The 21,247-nt window shown below is 41.6% G+C and overlaps 1 protein-coding gene across 5 annotated transcripts in view; it reads right to left on the bottom strand.

The window, feature by feature from the left end:
• SLAMF1 (signaling lymphocytic activation molecule family member 1) overlaps positions 1 to 18,035 on the bottom strand; it is a 34,859-nt gene extending 16,824 nt beyond the window's left edge. Inside the window, exons 1-3 of one of the 5 annotated variants that reach the window (XM_019718160.3) lie at positions 16,974 to 18,035; positions 8,548 to 8,883; positions 6,379 to 6,663 (exon numbers count right to left, since the gene is read on the bottom strand). In XM_019718160.3, coding sequence (XP_019573719.1) covers positions 6,379 to 6,663; positions 8,548 to 8,883; positions 16,974 to 17,049 — 697 coding nt within the window. In that variant the 5' untranslated portion in view covers positions 17,050 to 18,035. Of the gene's footprint in view, positions 1 to 6,378; positions 6,664 to 8,547; positions 8,884 to 16,116; positions 16,264 to 16,973 lie in introns of those variants that run through there. The other 4 variants (XM_019718158.3, XM_019718159.3, XM_088801796.1 and 1 more) reach the window with 4 other exon arrangements.
• Between the last annotated feature and the right edge of the window lie 3,212 nt (positions 18,036 to 21,247).

Here is a 21,247-nt window from a genome sequence, read left to right as displayed (position 1 = left end):
CCCACGCTCTCTCCTCTTCCCTTGCTGTACCTTCAGCTGTCTACCAGGCCTGCCCAGCCTTGACTGCCAAGCCAATCTTCCTCTCTGTCACTTTTCTTGACTGTTCTATCTCCCATGCTTCCCTCTCCCTTGGACTCTGCCATAATCTTGGTTTATGTCATGCATCTTAGAACCTGAGTTGTGACAACATCATCTTTGCTGTGGAGACCATTTTCAATGAAGGCATTTGGAACCAGACAGACGGATTCAAATTCTGGGTCTACCACTTGATAGTTCTGTGGCCTCAAATAGGCTGCTCATACCCTTTGGGGCTTCAGTTCCCTCATCTGCAAAATGAGCATAATAATATTCAGTTCACAGAGCTGTTCTGATAAACCAATGAAATAATGTATGAAAAGTGGCGAGAGCAATACCTGGGATTCAGCACGTGGTGAATAATGTTAACTCCTCCCACTAGCCTGAACTCCCCAACTAGCTGCTAGGTTCTTGGAGGCTATAGACCATCTCTTTACTTCTTTTGCAGCTCTTTAGTACTTAGCACATGTAGGTCCTTGGTAAATTCTTGCTGGTTGATTGGAAGGACAAGGAGATAAGTTTGATCTCAAGTCCAAAGGAATCCCTTCACTGATGTCCAGAGATGCTTTCAGCCCTATCCTGTTGTTTGCTTATGATTTAGTTTCCCTACCTGTCTAGCTTCCCAAGTTTATTTGCACTTGGTGTTCATCTATTGGGTACTATCTAATTATGATATTTGTATGGGAACTAAATGTCAGGGACTCTGTGTCCTCAGGAATTTGGGTAAATATAGACAAAAAGTTACTTTTATGGCTTGTTGAGTTCAAGCTGCCCATGATTTCTGTAATTTCTGGCAATGACTTCCTTGTGGTCCTTTAAGTCTTTGCTTCTGCAGCTCTACTTGCTCTAGTCTGGGCTGTCTTGGGTGCAAGGTTCAGCACCTTCATCAGTTTTCAGACACACACACACACACCCTAAAACCAAAACCAAAACCTAAAACCTACGCTAAGAACCTTGTGGGTTTGAATCCTCTACTGTAGATTTGAAGGGTCACAAGGAGTAGAGTCCATCATGAACCAAGCAGCTTTCCACTACCAGAGAGGCTCAGACCTTTTCTGTCTCTTCCTGTATCTACATCAGTAATGTCTTCCCCCTTTCTCATACAGAACCATCTACCCACTGCCAGATTTTTGGGGGTGAGTCTCACCTTCTTCCCTTTAGAATTTATTAAGTTGTTATACTAAACAAACACGGTTCTCTTCCAAAGGGGAATTCTAGTAGCATTTTCTTTAATATGCTAATATTTTTCTATCTAATAAGGTATAAAAGTCTCACCTAGATTGTGAATTCCTGGAAAATCGACTCTGTACCTTATGCTTTATTTGCATCCCCCATTCCGTCTGATACAATGTAATGCAGAGAGACACTCAATATATACATGATGAACTAGTTAAATTAGAGGCCAAAGAATGAAGCTGGGAGAAGACTGTTATGTACCTTTTTGCTAAAAATTATCTGAATACTAAATATACTCATAAGAAGGTCTCAGAAGGAATGCAGTGTCACCTTCACCAGGGCAGGAGTAGAAGGGAATGAGAAATGACCTACTTGGGATATGCTTTATAATAACAACATGGAACCAGGAGGAAAGTGTGTATCTGTGCTGTCAGCACCACCTGTGTTCCCATTTTCAAACCACCATTTCCTGTGGCAGAAACTCCAGCTCTCCTCTTTTGGTTCAGAAATAGAGAGAGGTCTCTCAGGATGTCGATGCTCAGAGATCAGACTGAAGTTGTTCTGTTGTTCTAGGGTCTACCGGCTTCATTCCTCATTCACAAAGAAACCCTATTTGAACATTCTTAAACAAGTTTGGTACAATCCCCCAGCCCCGCCAGCTTTTTAGAGAGAGCTGAGCAGGCTGATGGAGAACTCCTGTGCCATGAAGCACTTATGAAGAGTACTACACGAGTCTCCACCTTTTGGTCCTCTACTCTATTGGCTGTGGTTTAAACATAATAACATGGCATGTTGCCATGCCTCCAAGCAAAGGCTGGAGGGCCTTTTTTCAGTCTCTGAAGGTCTGCTGCCACAGAAACACAAAAGCTCCTTTCTCTCCTCAAGTCCCCAAACCTTAATGTTTAAAGGAGATAAAGAAGAAAACAAAAAAGAATCTGAGAAACAAATGTATTTTGCCCCAGGAGACACTGAGATGCTAATGTAACGGTCTGAGAATGCCAGATCTCCTTCCTGCCTTTCATGTGGTTCTGTCAGCAAGACTGCCCGTGATGTACATCTACTTGAAGAAGTCAACCATCTGCAAGAGATACCTTCTTGTTGGTGGCGGTTTCCACTCAGAATTGGGGGTGGGGGAAGGATGCTTACAAACCAGGTACTAATTGAAGATCTGGGACTATCAGAGTAAACGATTTTTACAGAGTTCATAGCTTCTAGAAAAATCCCTTCTACCTGCCTATGCCAGCCAACATTGTGTTGCAGAAGCTGCCGGTTGTGCCGCCAGCGCCATTTACCCCATTCCTCCATGGACAAGTCTTTTTCAGTTACGTGCCTGCCCAGCTAAGGACTGCCTTTCTCAGCTTCCCTTCTAGCAGGTGTAGCCACCATGACAAGGCTCTGGTCCATGAAAGGTTCCCAGGTTCCATCCTTCCATCATTGTTGTCATGCTTGCTGGATTGGGAGTAACATGGAGTGGGGCCTGCCCCTTTGCATGAAACATCTAGGTGACTCTGCAACAATGGGGTCTCCCCACTTGAAAAATGGCCTTGGTAGAGAGGGAGCGCCTCGAGAGCTCACTGGCAGGTATCAGCTTTTTCTTTCACTGAGCTACCCCAGACTTGCTGAGCCAGCTTTTTGCCAGTCTACTGAAAGGGGTCCTCTTTTCAAGATGAACTTCCAGGGGAATTTCCTTTCAGTTGAACCATTTATAGCTTTGTGTTATTCATGCTAGCACAATGTTGGAACATAGTCGAACCTCAATAAATGTTTTCTCAAACTAAGCATTAGTATTATTCATTATCAAACACAAATCAATGAATTAATAAAACTCTTTTCAGTAGTTAGGCAACCTGGCATATTGGAAACAGCATACCACAAGCAAGCTGTGTGATCTGGTTTTGACATGCTGTGGTTCTCCATCCCTGGAGGCAGAGGAAGGGATCTCTACTTGTGTTATGGGTTGAATCGTGTTTCCCCCAAAAGTTCATATGTTGAAGTCCTTAGAATGAGAACTTATTTGGAGACAATATCTTTACAGAAGTAATCAAGTTAAAATGAGGTCATTAGGGTGGTGTTATGGACTGAACTATGTTCCCCAAAATTCATATGTTGAAATCCTAACCCCTAGTACCTCAGAATATGACTATATTTGCATATAGGGTCTTAAAAGAGGTGATTAAATTCAAATTAAGCCATTAGGGTGGGCTCAAATCTAATCTTACTGGTGTTATAATAAGAGAAAATTTGCACACACAAAGAGACACCAGGGATGTGCATGCACAGAGGAAAGACCAGGTAAAGGCACAGCAAGAAGGCAACCATTTAGAAGCCAAGGAGAAGGGCCTCAGAAAAAACCAACCTTGCCAACACCTTGATCTTGGACTTCTAGTCTCCAGAATTGTGAGAAAATAAATTTCTGTTGTTTAAGCCCCACAACTCCAGTCTGTGGTAGTTTGTAATAGCAGCCCTAGAAAACTAATTACAGGTGGGACCCAATCCAATATGACTAGTGTCCTTATAAGGAGGAGAAATTAGGACAGAGATATGCATGGAGGGAAGACAATGTAAAGATATATAAGAAGACAGCTATCTACAAGCCAAGCAAAGAATTCTGCAACAGATTCTTCCTCCCAGCCCTGAGGAGGAACCAGACCTGCCAGTAACTTAATTGTGGACTTCCAGCCTCTAGAATTGTGAGACAATACATTTTTATTGTTTAAGTCACCAGTTTGTGGTACTTTGTTACAACAGCATTAGCAACACAAACACACCTTCACCTTGGTAACCCCTCATTAGCATTTCTTACTAATGTACATGGCAGCTGAGTCATAGAATATCAGCTCTGGGAACAACTTCAGTAGCTCACCCTTTTCATTTTACAGACGATAAAACAGCCCCAAGAATGTGAAATGGCTGCCCCGTGCTGGGTAGTTCGCTATGACCGAGCTGAGAACCTGAAAGGGCTTTTTCCATGGCACCATATTTATGCTTTCCCTGTCTCTCCACATCTCCCAGGAGCCTTCCTCATATTCAGTAAATCTGGTTCACGCTACTGCATACTTGGTCCTTAAATTAGCTTACATGGGTAAGGGCATCTTCATGTTTCTTTAGAGTATCTTGAGCCAAGTGCCTGAATGTATACTTTATGGCCTACCACGACTTTGGAATGTACTAAATAAATTCTTGTTAAACCACATTGAGAAGCACGAAGAGAGTTCTCCCTCTTTTTTGAGATAACCAGGGTAAAATATCTGGTGCCATGCCTTCACTCTAAGAGGGCTGCTACAACCAGAGAGGGCTGTGCAGGGGTAAAGGCTACTGCTTCCACAGCTCCAAGAAAAGCAGCAACACATTTTTATTATGATTTATAAGGTATTTTAAGTGTATTATCTCTTCCACTAGTACCTATGAGGATTCCAGGATCAGACAACTAATCTCTGTCACTTGCTCTGTGTGTGACCTTTTTATATAGTTATTTTCTCATCTGTAAAGTGAGGATGCTAATACTACTCTGTTGCTGTGAGGATTAAGTGAGAGGCCATGTAAGTCACACATAGTAAACAATGAAAACCTGTCAGTTATTATTTTAGAGGAAGAACCTAAGTCTTAGGTTAAGTGACTTATCCTTGTAAGTAAAAAGGGCAGCACTGGGTCTAGGACCTCGGGGACCACATTCTGTAAACTCTAAATTATGCAACACTGCTTTCTTGGTCCTGCCAGCATGTTCTGAATGACTGTGGGCAGGGAGGGAATTCTGAAATGGGGGGTAGCCTCAGAATGTAGTTTGTGTGCAAGGTAGGCAAGCAGCCAGATATAATTAGTAGGTGGGCAGATGGTTGACTCTGCCATAAATGGCTGGGGGAGACAACACAGGTTAGGTTCACCAAAGAAATCTCAGCTGCACACTGGAGACCAGATAGGAGTTTTCCAGCAGTCCATCCGGGAATACCTCAGGGGAGTTTCTGAGGTGCTAGGCTGAAGGGCGTAACCTAGCTGGATTCCCCTGTCCCCTCATCCCTGATCATCTGGAAATCCCTCATATAAACACCAAGTCTACTGTGGGCAGACTCCTGGTGGATGCAGAGAGAATGTTAGCACATAAGTAATGCCTTGCAGGGCCAGTGCCTGGTCCTTCTGTCCCTGAACCTACCTGAGGCATGGACACAAAATCTATTGGTGAAAAGGTCAGTGGTCTATCTTGTTTCCAACCTCAAGTGGTTAGGTGGGCATGCTTAATCAGCCCTCCATTCCTTTTGATAACAGAATAATGATGCTTTTCTTTCTAGAGAAAGAGCAGTCAAAGATCTCGGTTTTACGTGCTGAGTCTACAATTTATACGTGAGGAAACTTGAGGAGGGTACTTAAATGCCATGAGATTCATGTTCTTCATCTGTAAAATGAAGGAGATGATAACACTTATCTGGTAAGGGTATTGTGAGGGTCAAAAGACCCTCATTAGGTAGTTGAAAGTGCTTTGCCAATTATAAAGTGCTATATCATTTATCATTTTTTCCAAACTTCCCAGTCCAGACCTTAGACAAAAAACTGAATGGGTCTTCTGACCTGCTATGGGAATCACAGTCCTGTCTGTAAAATGTGGCCCTTTATTATATCCTGCTTTTCATTGCTGAGCCAGTATTTCATGTCTTATCTTTACAACATGTTACTGGAGAGCAGAAAGCATGTGTCATATCTTTCCCCAATTTCCTACAGCCTGGGTAGTCAATAAATAGTTATGGATGGTGTAGAACTGTTCCACCATTAGTGCAATAGGGACATGGGAGTCAGGATCTGCCACCCGCACTCGCTCACCCAGCCATCCCTGCAGACTGGAGCCAAGGCAGGAGGAGAAAAGGAAGATCACGACATGGAGACCTGGGCTCTGGATTTGCCTCCATCTTTTCTTATTGGTTTCCTCAACAGTGAACTTAGTATAATAATGCCACCCTGGTCATTATGCACAGAGAGCACTCCCTGGATGCACATGGGAGGTTTTTATAAACTATAGAGAAAATGCAAAGTGTTGTTACCAAGGTGAAGTCTACAACTATGGAAGCAGAGCGACTGGTCCAGGTGGGGACTGAGCCCATATCATTAATGTGGCACACTAGTCACCACCAGGGCACTCACCTGAGGAATACAACTTGCATCTGGACCCTGGGCTGAAGATCCCGGAGCGATTGCTGATGGGGTTGCTCGCAGTGCAGATGTAGATATTGTTGGCATGCTGAGGGCCGAGGGTGAGGTACAGGAGGTGAGAGCTGTTGGCTGGGCTCAGCAGGTTGGTACCTGTCTTCTCGCTCCAGTTGTAAGTCACATGGTCCCCCCTTTCTACCATACAGGCCAGCATCAAGCTGCAGTTCCCGTTCTCTTGGGTCCAGTTTAACACCTTAATTTCTGGAGTGGAGACCTGCTCTGTCAGGAGGGGGAGGAAGGGAGCCATCACTGAAATGAACCCTTTGGAATTCTGACTTGACTTTTTGTTAGAAGAAAATGCAGCCTAATGACACTTCCCCTCCTGCTGTGTCTGCAATGTGATCTGTTTCTAGTGAGGATGTACTGCTCTGCACCATCCCTCTCTCCCCACATAATCCTTTCCTGGACCACCTTGGAATAAACAGAGAAGAAAAAGTTGTCTTTTAGTTCTCTCCTACTGTTAGGGATTCCCTTACCTTTTCTGGTGTCCCTAATCTAGGTTGCTCTCCTGTATTCTATCCTTGGAGTATATCCCATGGGTTTAATTGTCATTGACTAAAATATTACCTCCTAGACCTAAAAAAAATGACTCTTTAGTGGTGGGATTTCATCTATTGTGAACGTGTCTGTGTGTGTGTCCAGGGCTTTAGTGTGTCTGAAGTAGAGATAGCCTTAGGCTTTATTAACCTATCTCACTCTAATGCTATGAAATAGGCAAGGCAACGGGAAATGATTTATTTATTTAGCAACTACTATAAGAGAAGCACAATGCTGGAACTTTATATTCGTCATGTTCTTTAATCTTCTCAAAAACTTTCTCAACAATTACAACCCTAGTTATAATTATTTCCATTTCATAGATGAGGAAACTAGGTCCCAGAAAAATGGAGATGTTACATAATTTCACTCAGCTTCTAAACAGCCAAGTTGAGTCTGTCTGACTCAAAAATCCAGCCTTTTTCTTTGACTTGAGAAAAGCACTATAGTTGCAGAGACTATATTTTCCAAGGTAAGAATTTGATCACAAAATGTGACTAGATATCATAAAGGCAGTGAACTGTTCTGGAAAGTGCATGATGTGTATTCTCCACGCTCCTGGCAGCCTTGAGCCAAGGGCCACTGTCAGAGTGATCAGGAATCTCCGGTACCTGCTAGAGGGCTGTAGAGATTCTGCATACACTATTCGGAGGAAAGGGAATGCTAGGGGCAGGGGAAGAGTGGGAAGGGTATTGCTGTCTCTCCTGTAGTACTTGAGGATTTCAAAGAAATGCTGAGTCTGGGGCTCCCTGTTCCATCCTCACAGATAAGGAAGCCACTGAAGAAGCAGGACAGCCCACATGGCGGTCAGGACCCCTGGGAATTTAAGAGAGCCTCTGGGCCTGAGAGACACAAACGGGGTACATTCAAGAGGGGCTGGCATTGAAGAGGGTCATTAAAGCACTGGCCTTGGATTCAGATGGACCTAGGTTCTAGTTTAAGTTCTACAACTAAGTGACTGAATAACCAGAGCCTTTGTTTAAATGAGAAAAAGGTGCCTCTTCCCCAGGAAGATGCAGTCCTATGCCAGGGAAGAGGATGGGCTTGACGAGTGGTATGTGGGCTGAGATTCAGTTCTTCTTCTCCCAGGACCCCTAGTGTAGTGAACCATACACACAGATGTGTGGAAGCACATGTAAACCACTTCTTTGGTTTTCAGTGTCTTCATCTATGGAACAGAGGTGGGGGCTTGATCAGTGGTATTCAAACTTTTTAAAACTCAGAAAGAAAAACAACAACAACGCCCTTTTTTTCTGAACAAAATCACATTAGCAAATTGAGATTCTTGTGGCTCCAAGCCTTCTACCCCACAGGCAGCTGGGCTCCTTTCCTTTGGGAAATGATGGTAAGGGTGACTAGTACTAATCAGCTACCACCAACATGCAATTTGGACAAAAGTTTTGTGAACCTCTAAAATTCCCCCTGAAACAGTTTAAATTCCCCTGGACTAGGTGATATTTCAAGTTGCTTTTAATTTTGAAATATCTTTTGCTTGTGAGAGAGGTCTAAGTTCTTAGGCAAGGGTCCATTTTGGCCCTTTCGGACTGGGGAAGCCACCATTATTACCATAGAGCTTCAGTTGCAGGCAAAAGCTCTGGATTGAAAGCTGTTCCTCCAGGGACATATGGTACCAGCCCTCATCTGTCTTCTTGCTTTCCAGGATCACGAGGCTCAGGTTTTCCAAATGAAATTTATAGCCATCTTCCAGGTGGCTCAGAGAGCCTTCTTTTGGTAAATCAAGAGACACAAGTTTATTACTGCGGTTGCTTTTTGCTGATTTTGCCATTGTGACAGTGATGTGGATGCTCTTGTTTGTACTGTTACTTATCCCTTCAGATGTCAGGGGCAGCAGCACACTGCTTCCCAACTGCCCACGGATCGTTGGGCAATTCGAGTTCTTGGCTGTGGAAGGAAGAAGACAGTTCCTTATTATGGGGGTCTTTGAGAAACACATCCTCTCTGATAGACTGGATGCTCTCCCTCTTCCTCTTGGGCCATCCCTGGGCTTGCCAGGCCTTAGTGGTCTATAAGGACTGTCACAAGGGTCCTACTGTATTCTCAATATTTCAAATATCCCAGTGGAAATCTTAAAGTTACTTATTTTAGAGCTGTGTGGACTAGGACACGGGGTTTCTTTTATCTAGGAGGGATTATCAACTCAGATATATAGTTAAGGCACCTAAGGAATAGAGAAGTTAAATGACTTCCCTAAAGTCACATAACTAGTAACTGGACTAGAATCCAGGTCTGTTAATTCCTCGACCGGCCTTCTTACCACTATATACTATGAGGGATGGAGAGCAACTGCTGAGCTAGTGAGCCCAGGAGACCAAGGTTACAGAAGCATGATTCCAGACAGTGAGGGAAGAGAAACGTCTGAGGGATGTGCAATCAGCTAGGTTTTGAGCCCAGTGTTCAAACTATGGAATCCTAGTTCTCCAAAAAACTGTTAGATAGTTAATAATGTTGAGGGTCAGAAACTATTTTTATTTTTATTTTTCAAAAAAGCTGAGTGAGTAACAACCAAAAAACAACAACAGCAGCAACAACAAAAAACAACACCCCAAAACCTTTCAAACCACCAGTAAGCGACCCTACTGCTGACTATTTAACACCTCCTCTCTCTTCAAACCCACAACCTCAGCTGATGACCCTGCTTCTCATTTCACTGAAGAAGTAAAAGAAACAAAAAGAGAACTTCCATTAATTATCACCACCAAATCAGCCTACTTATTTGGATGGATCATCTGTGCTCCCTTGTAAGGCTGGTCTCCTCCTTTATGGAGCACTCACCTACTTCAAGGCTTTGCTCCTGCAATTGCCCACACCTTGCAGCATCAGCTTTCTTATGGTATGATATGTTGTGTGTTATTTCCAACATGTCATTTCCTTCACTTAAAAAACCCTTCCCCTGATGCCAGGTCTATCCTCAGCCAACTCCCCATTTCTCTGTTTTCCTTATCACAAAGTTCTTTTAGGTGTGTTTATACTTTCTGTCTCCATTAGCTGACCCACTTTCCTTGTACCCACTCTGAACAGGCATTCTTCCCTACTGCTCACTGGAACCACTCTTGTCAATGTCACTGTATATTCCATGATACCAAGTCAATTCTCTACCCTCATCCTGCTTTCTCAGGAGCACCTGACATGGTTCATCATTCCCCCTATGAAACCCTGTCTTTATTTGAGTCCTGGAACACTATGCTCTTCTGGTTTTCTTTCTATTTTATTGGTGACTCCTTCTCAGTCTCCTTGACTGGAACCTTCTGCTCTTAAAGACCTCTTAGGTACTGCACCATCCAAGAACCCAGTACTCAGACCTCTTCTCTTTCCCAGCCACACTCATTCAGTTGCATAGTTCAAAGTATTTCTGGAATGCTTACAGAGATATATCTCCCACCCAAACCCTTTACTGTACTCCTCAGTATTTGGCGGTCTAAGGGGCATCTCTAACTTAGCAAATGAACTCTTAATTCTGTCAACCCTTCTGCAAACAATATCACAATTTCCCCAAGTTCTCATGCCAAAACACTGGAATTATCCTTGACTCCTTTCTTTCTCATATACCACATTCAGTAAGTATATCAGCAAATTCTGTTGGCTGTGCTTTAAAATCCATCTGGCATCCAAGCACTTTGACCTAGTTCATTTCTACCACCATCATCATGGGCCTGGGCACTGCCATCGTCTTCCATCTAACCTTTTTGTATCCATACCATGGACAGGGTATGGCTACATAAAACTGTCAGGTTTTGTTTCTCCCGCTTTTAAACTTCCAGGTTGAGACATAATCATCATGGAAAAGTGAAAAAGGCAATATAGGCATTTGTTCTTTTAAATGCCTTTCTAGCACCCATAAAATAAAAGTCCATAGTCCTTGTTCTGGATTCAAAGTCTCTGAATAACCCAGTTCCGGGTAACTCCAAGTCCGGCCATCTCTCTGCTCTCTGCACTAGGGCCACATCGGCTCTGGCTGCTCCCTCGCACATCAGAAACATTCCTAATTCAGAGCTTTTACATTTGCTGTTCTCTTTCTCTCTGTCTTTGTCTCTTTCTCTCTTCCTCCCTCCCTCCCTTCCTCTCTCTCCCTTACTCTTTCCCTCCCTCTCCCCTCCCTCCCCCTCTCCCTCTCCGTTTTTTTCTCTGTCTCTCTGTCTCTCTGTCTCTGTCTCTCTGTCTCTCTGTCTCTCTGTCTCTGTCTCTGTCTCTCTCTCTCTCTCTCTCTCTCTCTCTCTCTCTCTTTCATTCCCTCCTTTCCTCCATTCCTCTCTTTCTCCCTCGCCCTCTCTCCCTCCCTCTTCTTTCTTTCTCTCTCTGGAAATCTCTTTCTTTACATATCTGGATAGGGCATTCCCTCACTTTATTTTAGGTTCCTGCTCAAAAACTGATCTCTCCTCTGTGAGACTTGTTCTTACCATTTTATCTAAAATAGCATTCCCTGTATTGTTGTACTTATCACTGTCTGATGTTATATTGTTATTCATTTATTTTATTTTTGTCTCCCCAACTGGAATGCAAACTCCTCAAGAGAAAGAATTTCATTTTGTTCACTATTTTGTCCTTAGGACCTACAACAGTGGTTGGCATATCTGTTCAATTTATGAATGCTGAAAGCCTTCCTGACTAAAATCTCTCATATTTAGTTTTACCCAACATATAACTGAACTTAATAACTGAACTTAACCATAGCTAATGTTCATAAAAGAAGGAGCCCATGACTCAGAGAGAGCATAGATTATTCTTGTTGATAAGCAAGTCAGAAGAGAGAAAAATAAAACTGTCTGCTTATGTAATGCAACCACCTTGAAAAGCACAATTAACTTGTGGTTAAAATGGGTTATTGGAAAATTGGGCAAACTTGCCAAAATATTCTTGATACCAAAATACCCTGACATCTTAATGCTGTCCCGTAAAGGAGCCAAATAATATCCTAATATCAGACTAAAGATTCAGAGATTACAGAAAAAAAAAAAGCAGTCTACATAGGCCAATATCAGGATGAGAGTGGTTGAGACATAATCATTATGGAAAAGTGAGAAAGGCAATATAGGCATTTGTTCTTTTAAATATTGCTAATATACCAACTCTAAAAACAGAGTGGTCTCCTTGTTGCTTAGTTGATTAGATGAGGAATGAAGGTATTGGTATCTTTACAAAGATAATTTGGGAAGCATGTTGGAATTTCTTCCAGCCACGTTAACGGATGTCTGACTGTTCAGGTAATATGGCAGGTACAGTACCCAAGAGAGTAATCTCTTATACTCTGAACTTAAACTTCTACATATAAAGGGATGGCAGAAAATGAGAACCATACATGGAGGTAGAAATGTTCTATGGTACACAAGCGCCCTGAAATTGTGTACAAAAAGTTGCTAGATAAGCATATGAACATTTTTCTGGGAGTACATCCATAAATGTAATTTCTCACAGGGGTCTGAGGCTCAAAACAAGATTAAGAATCATTATCATACTGTCAATTTTTTAGACCAATTTTGATATGGAGAAAAAAAGAAATGGAAATGATTCCACTCTCATATCATAACCCTCCCTCTCCCATATGTTTCCCATGTGCCCCTTCCCCCACCTAACCCAATATCCATGCACCATTGTTGGTGGGGAGGGGGAAAAGGGATATAGGATGAGAGAGGGAGCAGCAAAAAAAAAAAAAAAAAGAACTCGAGAAAATAAAAGAAAGAAAATAGGACGGGAAAGAGGAAAATAAAAGAGGGGGCAGATGAGAAAGACAGGCTGAGTGGTTTGCATACACTCAGTCATGGGAGCGGAATCAAAATTTGGTTAGGAAGAGACCCCTCACACACAACCACATAAGAATGATGATGTAACAACTGAGTGTGTGTGAATGGCTGGGGGACTTGCAATCATTGCCAACTAAGCACGAGTGGAAAAATAAATGAGGACTTTAAAGTGGTTCACAAAACCCTTCAAGTGGTGTCCCTGCTCCTGAAACGCGTCGCTGCCTGATGACTGTTTTCCAGTGGGTCTGTGATTCAATCACCCCTGTTTACTAAAAACGCCCGGAGGGAACATTTGAAGCTGTTAACACCGACTCACTTTCCTTCCAGGGTAATTCTACTTAGAAAGTAGAGTGATTCACATGGGCCATGGATATTTTCCTGAAATCAGTAGCATTTAACCAACTCTTTCACAAGATGGGATTCTACCTGATGATAGCACCACACCCCCACCTCCCCCAATCTTTCATATGTGCTTGTAGCATCTGGCTACAGCATTTCTTTTGGGTGGAGAAGAGGCAGGACTTATAGGCCTCTCAGTTCTTATGGCAAAGAAAGAAAAGATAACTTGGTCTAAGGCTGCTTTTTAAATTGTAGTCTCACCAACAGTCCTCTTATTCCCATTCCTTGATGCTGCTGTGTTTTTCTATCTCAGAGTATTTGCACTTACCATTTCCCACCTAAAAGCCTGTTACTGCCTTTCATTTGCCTGACTAATGCCTTCCATCCTGCAGGTCTCTGCCTCTGACCCCCAGCTGAGATGAGGTTTCCCTGCCATGTGCTTCCAGTGTACTCTGCATCTCTCCATATCACTCATCCCACTTTGAACTTTGGTTCAGTGCCTGGCGTCCTCACTCAATTATAAGCTTCCAAGAAAAGAGACCGTGACTATTGTGTTCACTGCTATAATCCTAACACTCACATGTGACATAGTGGGAACTCCACAAATCCTTGTTACCCAAGAGAATGAAACAACTGAATGAGACAAATGAATGAATAAATGAACAAGTGACAACAGAGTCCAAGTTCTCCTCTCTCCAAAACCATAATATGTTTTCCTTATAATGTCCCTAAGAGACATAATATGCAGGGAAATGACAGGGATCCTTCTCCCCACCTGCCAGATGAGGGGACGCAAATGCCTTAGCTCTGAACCTTAGGTTTCAAGCACAACAGACCATGTACTGTTTCCTCTGAACACACAACACTTCACCTCTGCATTTGTGCCTTCATCTAGAGTACTCTTTTCAAGTCCTATAAAAAACCAACCTACAAGATGTATATATTTGGAAGAATGTGCAAGAAACTGGTAACAGTATTTTCCTCCAGCGAGGAGTGTGGAAGGAAGATTTGTCTCCATTCTATACCCTTTTGTATTGTTGAAGTTTTATAGATGTACGTGATACTCTTCTAGTCAACAAACTATTAACAAAAAATTAAATGAACACTTACATGATGAAAAGAAGTTTCTATTCACTTTCCAAATTTCAGATCAAATACTTCCATATGCCTTGTATTTTGTTCTATGGTTTTACAACTTCTCTCATCTTTTGAGAATTCCTATACTTCAGTTTATTTCATCTCACTTAAAATCAACTGACATGCTTCAGTTATAGATAGCATATTCCAATTTTAACCTTAGGACCTGGATACAAATTTTAGCATCCCCCCTTCCCTAAACATAAGCTCATCCAGTTTTATTTGTTGAGGCCTCTGGAATTAGGCTATGTGCCAGCAGAGAAACTGCTAAACTATTCTGTGGCTCTCTTATAAAATTATAATGGCAATCATAATCAACACATAACTTATAGGGTTGGAATCAGAATTAAATGAATAATACACATAAAGCCCTTAGAACAGTGCCTGGTATATAGTAAGCGTGCTGTACATACTATTATTACTCATCCAACGAACATTTGTGGAAGAGCTGTCATACACAGACAATGTGTCAGGTGCTGGGCAGAGGCTGTGCTTGTTCGTCTTGCTTCCCCCATACCTCGCATAATGCCCGCCACATCATGTGTCCTTAATAGACAGCTGCTGAATGGGACTGTCCAAGGTCAACCAATAGATAAAACCAAATAGCCCTGATGTTCTGATTTCCATTCCAGCACTGGAGACAGTAATGGTGATGGCATTATATCACAGTATTAAAGCTTTTGAGAAACAGAAGTGCCTAGATCTACATCTTGGGATAAAATGGGCCAGTGAACACATTTACTTGTTACTTGCTTCTCCCCCATGCGTGTAAAGTAGGTGGGGAGGGCCTGCATGAAGGAATAAAAGATCCCATTGGGGTAAACTCACCAACTATAACAAATGTGCCACTGTGAGGGGGTGCTAATAATAGGGAAGGCTGTGCATGTGTGGGGGTAGGAACACATCTCTGTACCTTCCCCTCAATTTTGCTGTGAACCCAAAACTGCTCTAAAAATAAATTCTATTTAAAAAATAATACCATTGGGGAAATGGAAAATTCACTTTATTGAGGGAAAGAACATGTGGACTTTTTGATTTTTATCATTCTGACTGGGAACTGGAAGGTGAGATCACTAGACATAAGGAGGGAAAGGGTACTGATTTTACAAGAATTGGGCTTCTTGGTTGGGTAAATCTGTCAATCTGTCATGGGTGACCTGTCCCATTTACAAAGCATTTCTGTCTGGGTTTTACTGGGGCTTCACAAAAGGGTGTGTATTTAAAAATAAAAGCACTGTAAAAAATTTGTATGTATTTCAGAGAAGATGGAATGTAAGGAAGGAAGCTGCTGGTGATTGGGTAGACATGCCCTATGGGGCTGGGCTGTTTCTCACTAACTAGTGACCAGAGGCTTCAGCCTTGCCTTCAGTGGAACAGCTGTCAGCAGCTCCTGAAACACCATGGGCCAGGAGGCAAGCAAACACAGAGATGGCAAAGTCCAACCCACTATTTAAACACATCACTCCTGTAGTCACTAAGAAGTAGTCCAAAAATGGGGGTGTGACAAATAAGGTGCACCCAGGAAGACTTGGCTCTCCCTGTGATGGCTTAAAGTGGTTCAACTTGGCTTTCTGAGTCCTGAACTCAATTATTCCTCTCTTAGACATCTGGCAGCAAGAGCCATGGGTTGGCCTGATTCTGAAGAAAAGTGGGGCCAGGAAGGACCTTTTCATCTGGGAGTCTGGCAAAAGATAGACCTCATGTGCAGCCCCTCCAACATCCCTAGCATATCTCTGGGCTTTTCCTGGAAAAGGCCATAATGGATTTGCGGTCTTGAAAAACCCAAGCGCAAAACACCGGAACTTCAGGATTTCCCCCCTTCCCAAATGCTGCTTCTGCTCCAGGCTGCCTCCCACAGTCTAACCAAAGTCCCAAGGCATTTAAGCTGAAAACAGGTTCTCACCCCACTCCACAGTGAGCCCAAAGTCCACTTCTTGCTTGGTTTTCTCTTTCTCCAATACCTTTTTCATAGCCCTGATACTTCTAAACAGAGAACATCAGATTGCCTTCGGAAGAAGACAAGGAAGACAAGAGCAGAGCTCAGATGTGAATGTTCTGCTGTGTGGTTGGCCCTACACTGAAGCTGCCCTGACCTTGAGGGTTCCCCATTTGCATTTCCCACTCACTGTAACCAGTCCTGGGCAGTAGTAATCCTGGCCTCTCCCTCTCTTGCTGCCTTGGACCCTTCCCTTCCAGGAAAGTAGCCACCAGTATGACCACACTGCAGCCACTGCGTGTTCTCAACTGAATGCCTGGGACTTTCATTTCCACCCCCTCTTACTACTACAGCCCTTTCTTGTTCTTGGATCATGTTTCTGGTTTGTCATCTTGTGTGTGTAAGGATCCCCTTCCAGGACATGGGTGTAGGAATCATCTTCTCCCAGAGCTCCATCTCCCCAGCTCAGGCCTGTAGCCTAGGTCTTTGCCAGAAGGATACCCACGCAAAACCAACCACTCAACCAGAACTGACCAGAACCTCTCACCCTGGAGAGCCTGGTCTAGAATGTGACCAGTGCCTTTGGCTCAGAGCTCCTGGTTTCCTTGGAAACAAGGATTGGTGGCACTCTGCCTTGGAACCCAGGGGCCCAGGAACTCACAATGTTCCTTCCTTTTTGAAAGAGGCAGGCGAAACTCAGAGCCAGTCCCTAAGAAAGAGGAAACTGAACCACAGACCCCAACTCCTGCGTCTTCTCTCCATCCATGGCGTTAATCTCTCCTCTGTGGCAAGTAATCGTGGGACTCAAACACATGAACACTCACCTGTTCCGCAGCTCTGTTCCAAAGCCAGTGAGAGAAGCAGCAGGAAGTTCAAGGAGAAGAGCCCCTTGGGATCCATCAGCCAGTGAGAAAAGAAAAAGGACCTGGTGAGGAGCCCGGCAGCTTCTTGAAGACTCAACAGCAGAAGCAAACTCTGTATCAACCAGTGCTGCCTCTGCTGTCTAGTTTATGCATAAGGAACCAGCAGGCTTCCTGTCTTACGGGACTTTTTGTGTCTTGAGGATTGCTCATCTCCTTTCAGGCCCTAAATCACTTTGTTATTCCCAAGAAGTTCAAGTCAGGCGCTTCGGCTACTAGAGCCGGGAAGGAAGCTGTGTGGTCACCTCGGCCAAACCCTAGTTGTGAGCAAAAATATGCTCCCCTCCTCCCTTTGTTAGCTGTCTCCAGGAAAGGGGCACCAAGTTCTCTGGGCAGTTCCATCTCGTAACTCATCTTAGAGTGCAAAGAAAAGATGAAATTTTGTCAGACCAACCCCAAATTTGGGTCAGTTAGTTCAAAGTAGAACTTGGATGACTAAAGTTTAATGAGCTGATGGACCTCTTATTTTTGCTTTGGTCCATAATTTCAGACATCCCTACATGCAGTCAGGTCTGGGTGCCAAAGTCACAGAGAAATGGGTGGGTAAGTGCAGATCAGTGTCAGAAACCCAATTTCCCTGCTGGGTATAATGTGGTAGGATCTAGTGAGCCCTGTGCTACGTTTGGAGGACCCACCTTTATTTTTGAGGTTTTGTTTCTAAATTTTTGTTGCGGAGAATGGACTGGAATTGACAGAAGAAATACAGTGTGTTTTTCAATGAGTTTTGCTATAAGAATGAAACACTGGGAAGATGTTATTACCAGAGCTCAAAGGAGACTTTCAAAAACCAGGCTAGTGTCTTTGAAGTCCATTTTAAAAGGTCAAATGCACTCTCCAGTGGGCCTCCCTAAGGAGATTAAGGTAATAAGAGAAATAAAGACTTTCTTAGACAAACAAAAGTTGAGGGAATTTGTTGCCAGTGGTTCTGCCTTGCAAGGAATGCTAAAAGAAGTTTTTTAGGGAGAAGGAAAATAATATAGGTAAAAAACTCAGATCTATATAAAGAAAGGAAAAGCATCAGAGAAGGAATAAGTGAAGGTAAAATAAAATTTTCATTTGTCTTACTCTTAACTGATCTAACAGATAACACATTGTTCAAAATAATAATAGCAATAATGTATTCAATTATATGTGCTTATGTATGTATATGCTTATATATGCTTGTATATAAGTGAAATAAATGACAGCAGTGATACAAGGGACACAGGAGGGAGGAATTAGGATTATTTGTTATAAAGTATTCACACTACCCATGACGCAGTATAGTGTTATTTGAAAGTGTGCTTGGATTAGTTGTAAATGTGTATTGCAAAATCTAGGGCAGTCACTAAAATTTTCTTTTTAAATATATAACTGATATACTAAGAAAAGAGAGAAAATCAAATAACACAAAATGCTAAATTAAAACCACTACCTGCAGCAATAAATTGGAAGGCAATAATAGCAACAAAGAGCAATAGTAACAAATAGAAAATAGTAACAAATATGATAAGTATTAATTCAACTATATCACAAATCACTTTGAATGTTAATGGTCTAAATGAACTAATTAAAAGATAGAGATTAGTAGAGTGAATGAAAAACCAAGACTCAACTATATGTTGTCCACAAGAAACCCACTTTAAATATAAAGATAAGTATAGATTAAAAGTAAATGGATAGGAAAAGGAAAAACATGCTAACACTAATCAAAAGAAAGTAGAGTAGCTATATTAATTTCAGACAGAGCAGACATCAAAGGAAGGAAAGTTATCAAAGAAAAAAAGGAATATTACCTAGTAACAAAGTGGTCAGCTCTCCAAGAAAACATAACAATCCTTAACATGTATGTGCCTAACAACAGAGCTTCAAATACACAAGGCAAAACCTGATAGAACTGTAAGGAGAAATAGACAAATCTACTATTAAAACTTGAGACTTCAACACCCCTGTATTAGAAATGGACAGATTCAACAGGCAGAAAATCAGTAAGGATATAGTGAAACGCAACAACACCACCAATCAACTGGGTATAATGGACAACTATAGACTACTTCATCCAACAACAGCAGAATACACATTTTTCTAAAGTTCACATGGAACATTCACCAACATAGACCATCTTCTAGACCATAAAATATACCTTAACAAATTTAAAAGAATAGAAATCATACAATGTCTGCTCTCAGGCCACAATGGAATTAAACTAGAAATCAACAACAGAAAAATACTGGAAATCCCAAAATATACAGAGATTAAACAACACACTTCTAAATAACACATGGGTCAAAGAAAAAAGTTCGAGAAATTTTTGAACAAAATGAAAATACAACTTAAAATCTGTGGGATGTAGCAAAAGTAGTGCTTAGAGGGAAATTTATAGTATTGAATGCATATACTGGAAAAGAAGAAAGACCAAAAATCAATAATCTAAACTTTCACTTTAGGAAACTAGAAAAAGAAGAGCAAAATAAGCAGGAAAAAAAAAAAGAAATAATAAAAGCTAGAGCAGAATGCAATGTAAGTGAAAACAAGAAATCAATAGAGAAAATCAATGAAACTAAAAGCCAACAAAATTGATAAAACTCTAGCCAGGCTAAATTATAAAAAAAGACAGAGGACACAAATTACTAATATCAGAAATGAAAGAGGAGATATCGCTATCAAGCCTGTGGACATTCAAAGGATAATAAAGGAATACTATGAACAATTTTATGCCCAAAATTTGATAACCTAGATAAAATGGAACAATTCCTTGAAAGACACAACCTGCCAAAACTCACACAAGATAAAATACACAATCTGAATAAGCATATATCTATTAAATAAATTGAATCAATAATTAATAATCTTAATAAGTAGTAATCAAATAATTAATAATCTTAATAATTAATAATCAAATCAGAAAGCACTAGTTCCAGATGGTCTTACTGGTGCAATCTACCAATCCTCTAAGGAAGAAATTCTCTACAATTTCTCTCAGAAGATAGAAGTAGAGGGAATTCTTCCTAACTCATTCTATTCCGTATTCTAACTCACTCTAATACCAGAACCAGATAAAGACATTACAAGAAAAGAAAACCACAGACCAATATTTCTCATGAACATAGATTCAAAAATTCTCAACAAAATGTTACCAAATAGAATCCAACAATGTATAAAAAGAATTATCACTATGACCAAGTAGGATTTATCTAAAGTACACAAGGCTGGTTCAACAATTTGAAAATCAAATAATCCATCATGTCAACAGGCTAAAGAAGAAAAAGAAACATGATCATATTAACAGATACAGAAAAAGCATTTGACGAAATCGAACACTCATTCATGATTTAAAAAAAGTCTTGGCCAACTATCCTTAATTTGATTAAGAATATTTACAAAACCTACAGTTAAACTAACAAAGTTTGTGGTCATTTGTTATGGCAGCTTCAGGAAACTAATACAGGACTTGAGGGGCAAGGTGACTAATCCAAGGTTACAGTTATTTTACCTCGTATACCAAGCTGCTTTTATCAGCTATAAGAGCAGATTTGACAGACCAATAACAGAAGATATGCAGGTGATAATGCCTTGTACTTACAAAGTCATTTTCAAAAGCCTTCACATTCACTATTTTATTTGATCCTTGTAACAGCTCAATGATGAAGGCAGAGCTGGTGGTGGTGTAAGGAAAGGCCTGGACCAAACTTGGGAACCCTGACTCGGTCAAGACTTCTTTCTCTTTTGCTGGAGTGTATTCATTACTCTCATGAATACTCAAGAGAGTAGGGAGGAAGAAAATCCCATTAATTGAACTGCCTAGATGTCTAGGGCTTCCATGTACATTATTCCATTAATCTTTGTAACAGTAAAAAACAGGCATAATTATCACTATTTTACAGATTGAGGTACAAAGATGCTAAATCACTTTTCTAATGATTCAGAGCCAAAAAATGGAAGGATTGGATTCAAATCCTGAATTATGTGACTCCAGAGTCCGTACTCTATCCACTCACCATACCACTTCTATTATACTGGGTGAGAAGCTTGGCCAATCTTCAGACTCATGTTGGCCAATAGCCTATTTGCCATGAAATATCCCCTCTGGCACAGACACAGGCATGGGCAAGAGGAGAATCCTGGCTGAGCACAATTTCCTGCCCCTCATCTCTATCATCTGTGACAAACACCACTCCATTCCCTACAGCTATGTGGAG

The sequence above is a fragment of the Rhinolophus sinicus genome, chromosome 11 (assembly GCF_057876585.1).
Source record: "Rhinolophus sinicus isolate RSI-liver-muscle chromosome 11, RSI-T2T, whole genome shotgun sequence".
NCBI lineage: Eukaryota > Metazoa > Chordata > Mammalia > Chiroptera > Rhinolophidae > Rhinolophus > Rhinolophus sinicus.
Note: the sequence above shows the minus strand (reverse complement) of the source record. Positions and strands in the feature narration are given on the sequence as shown.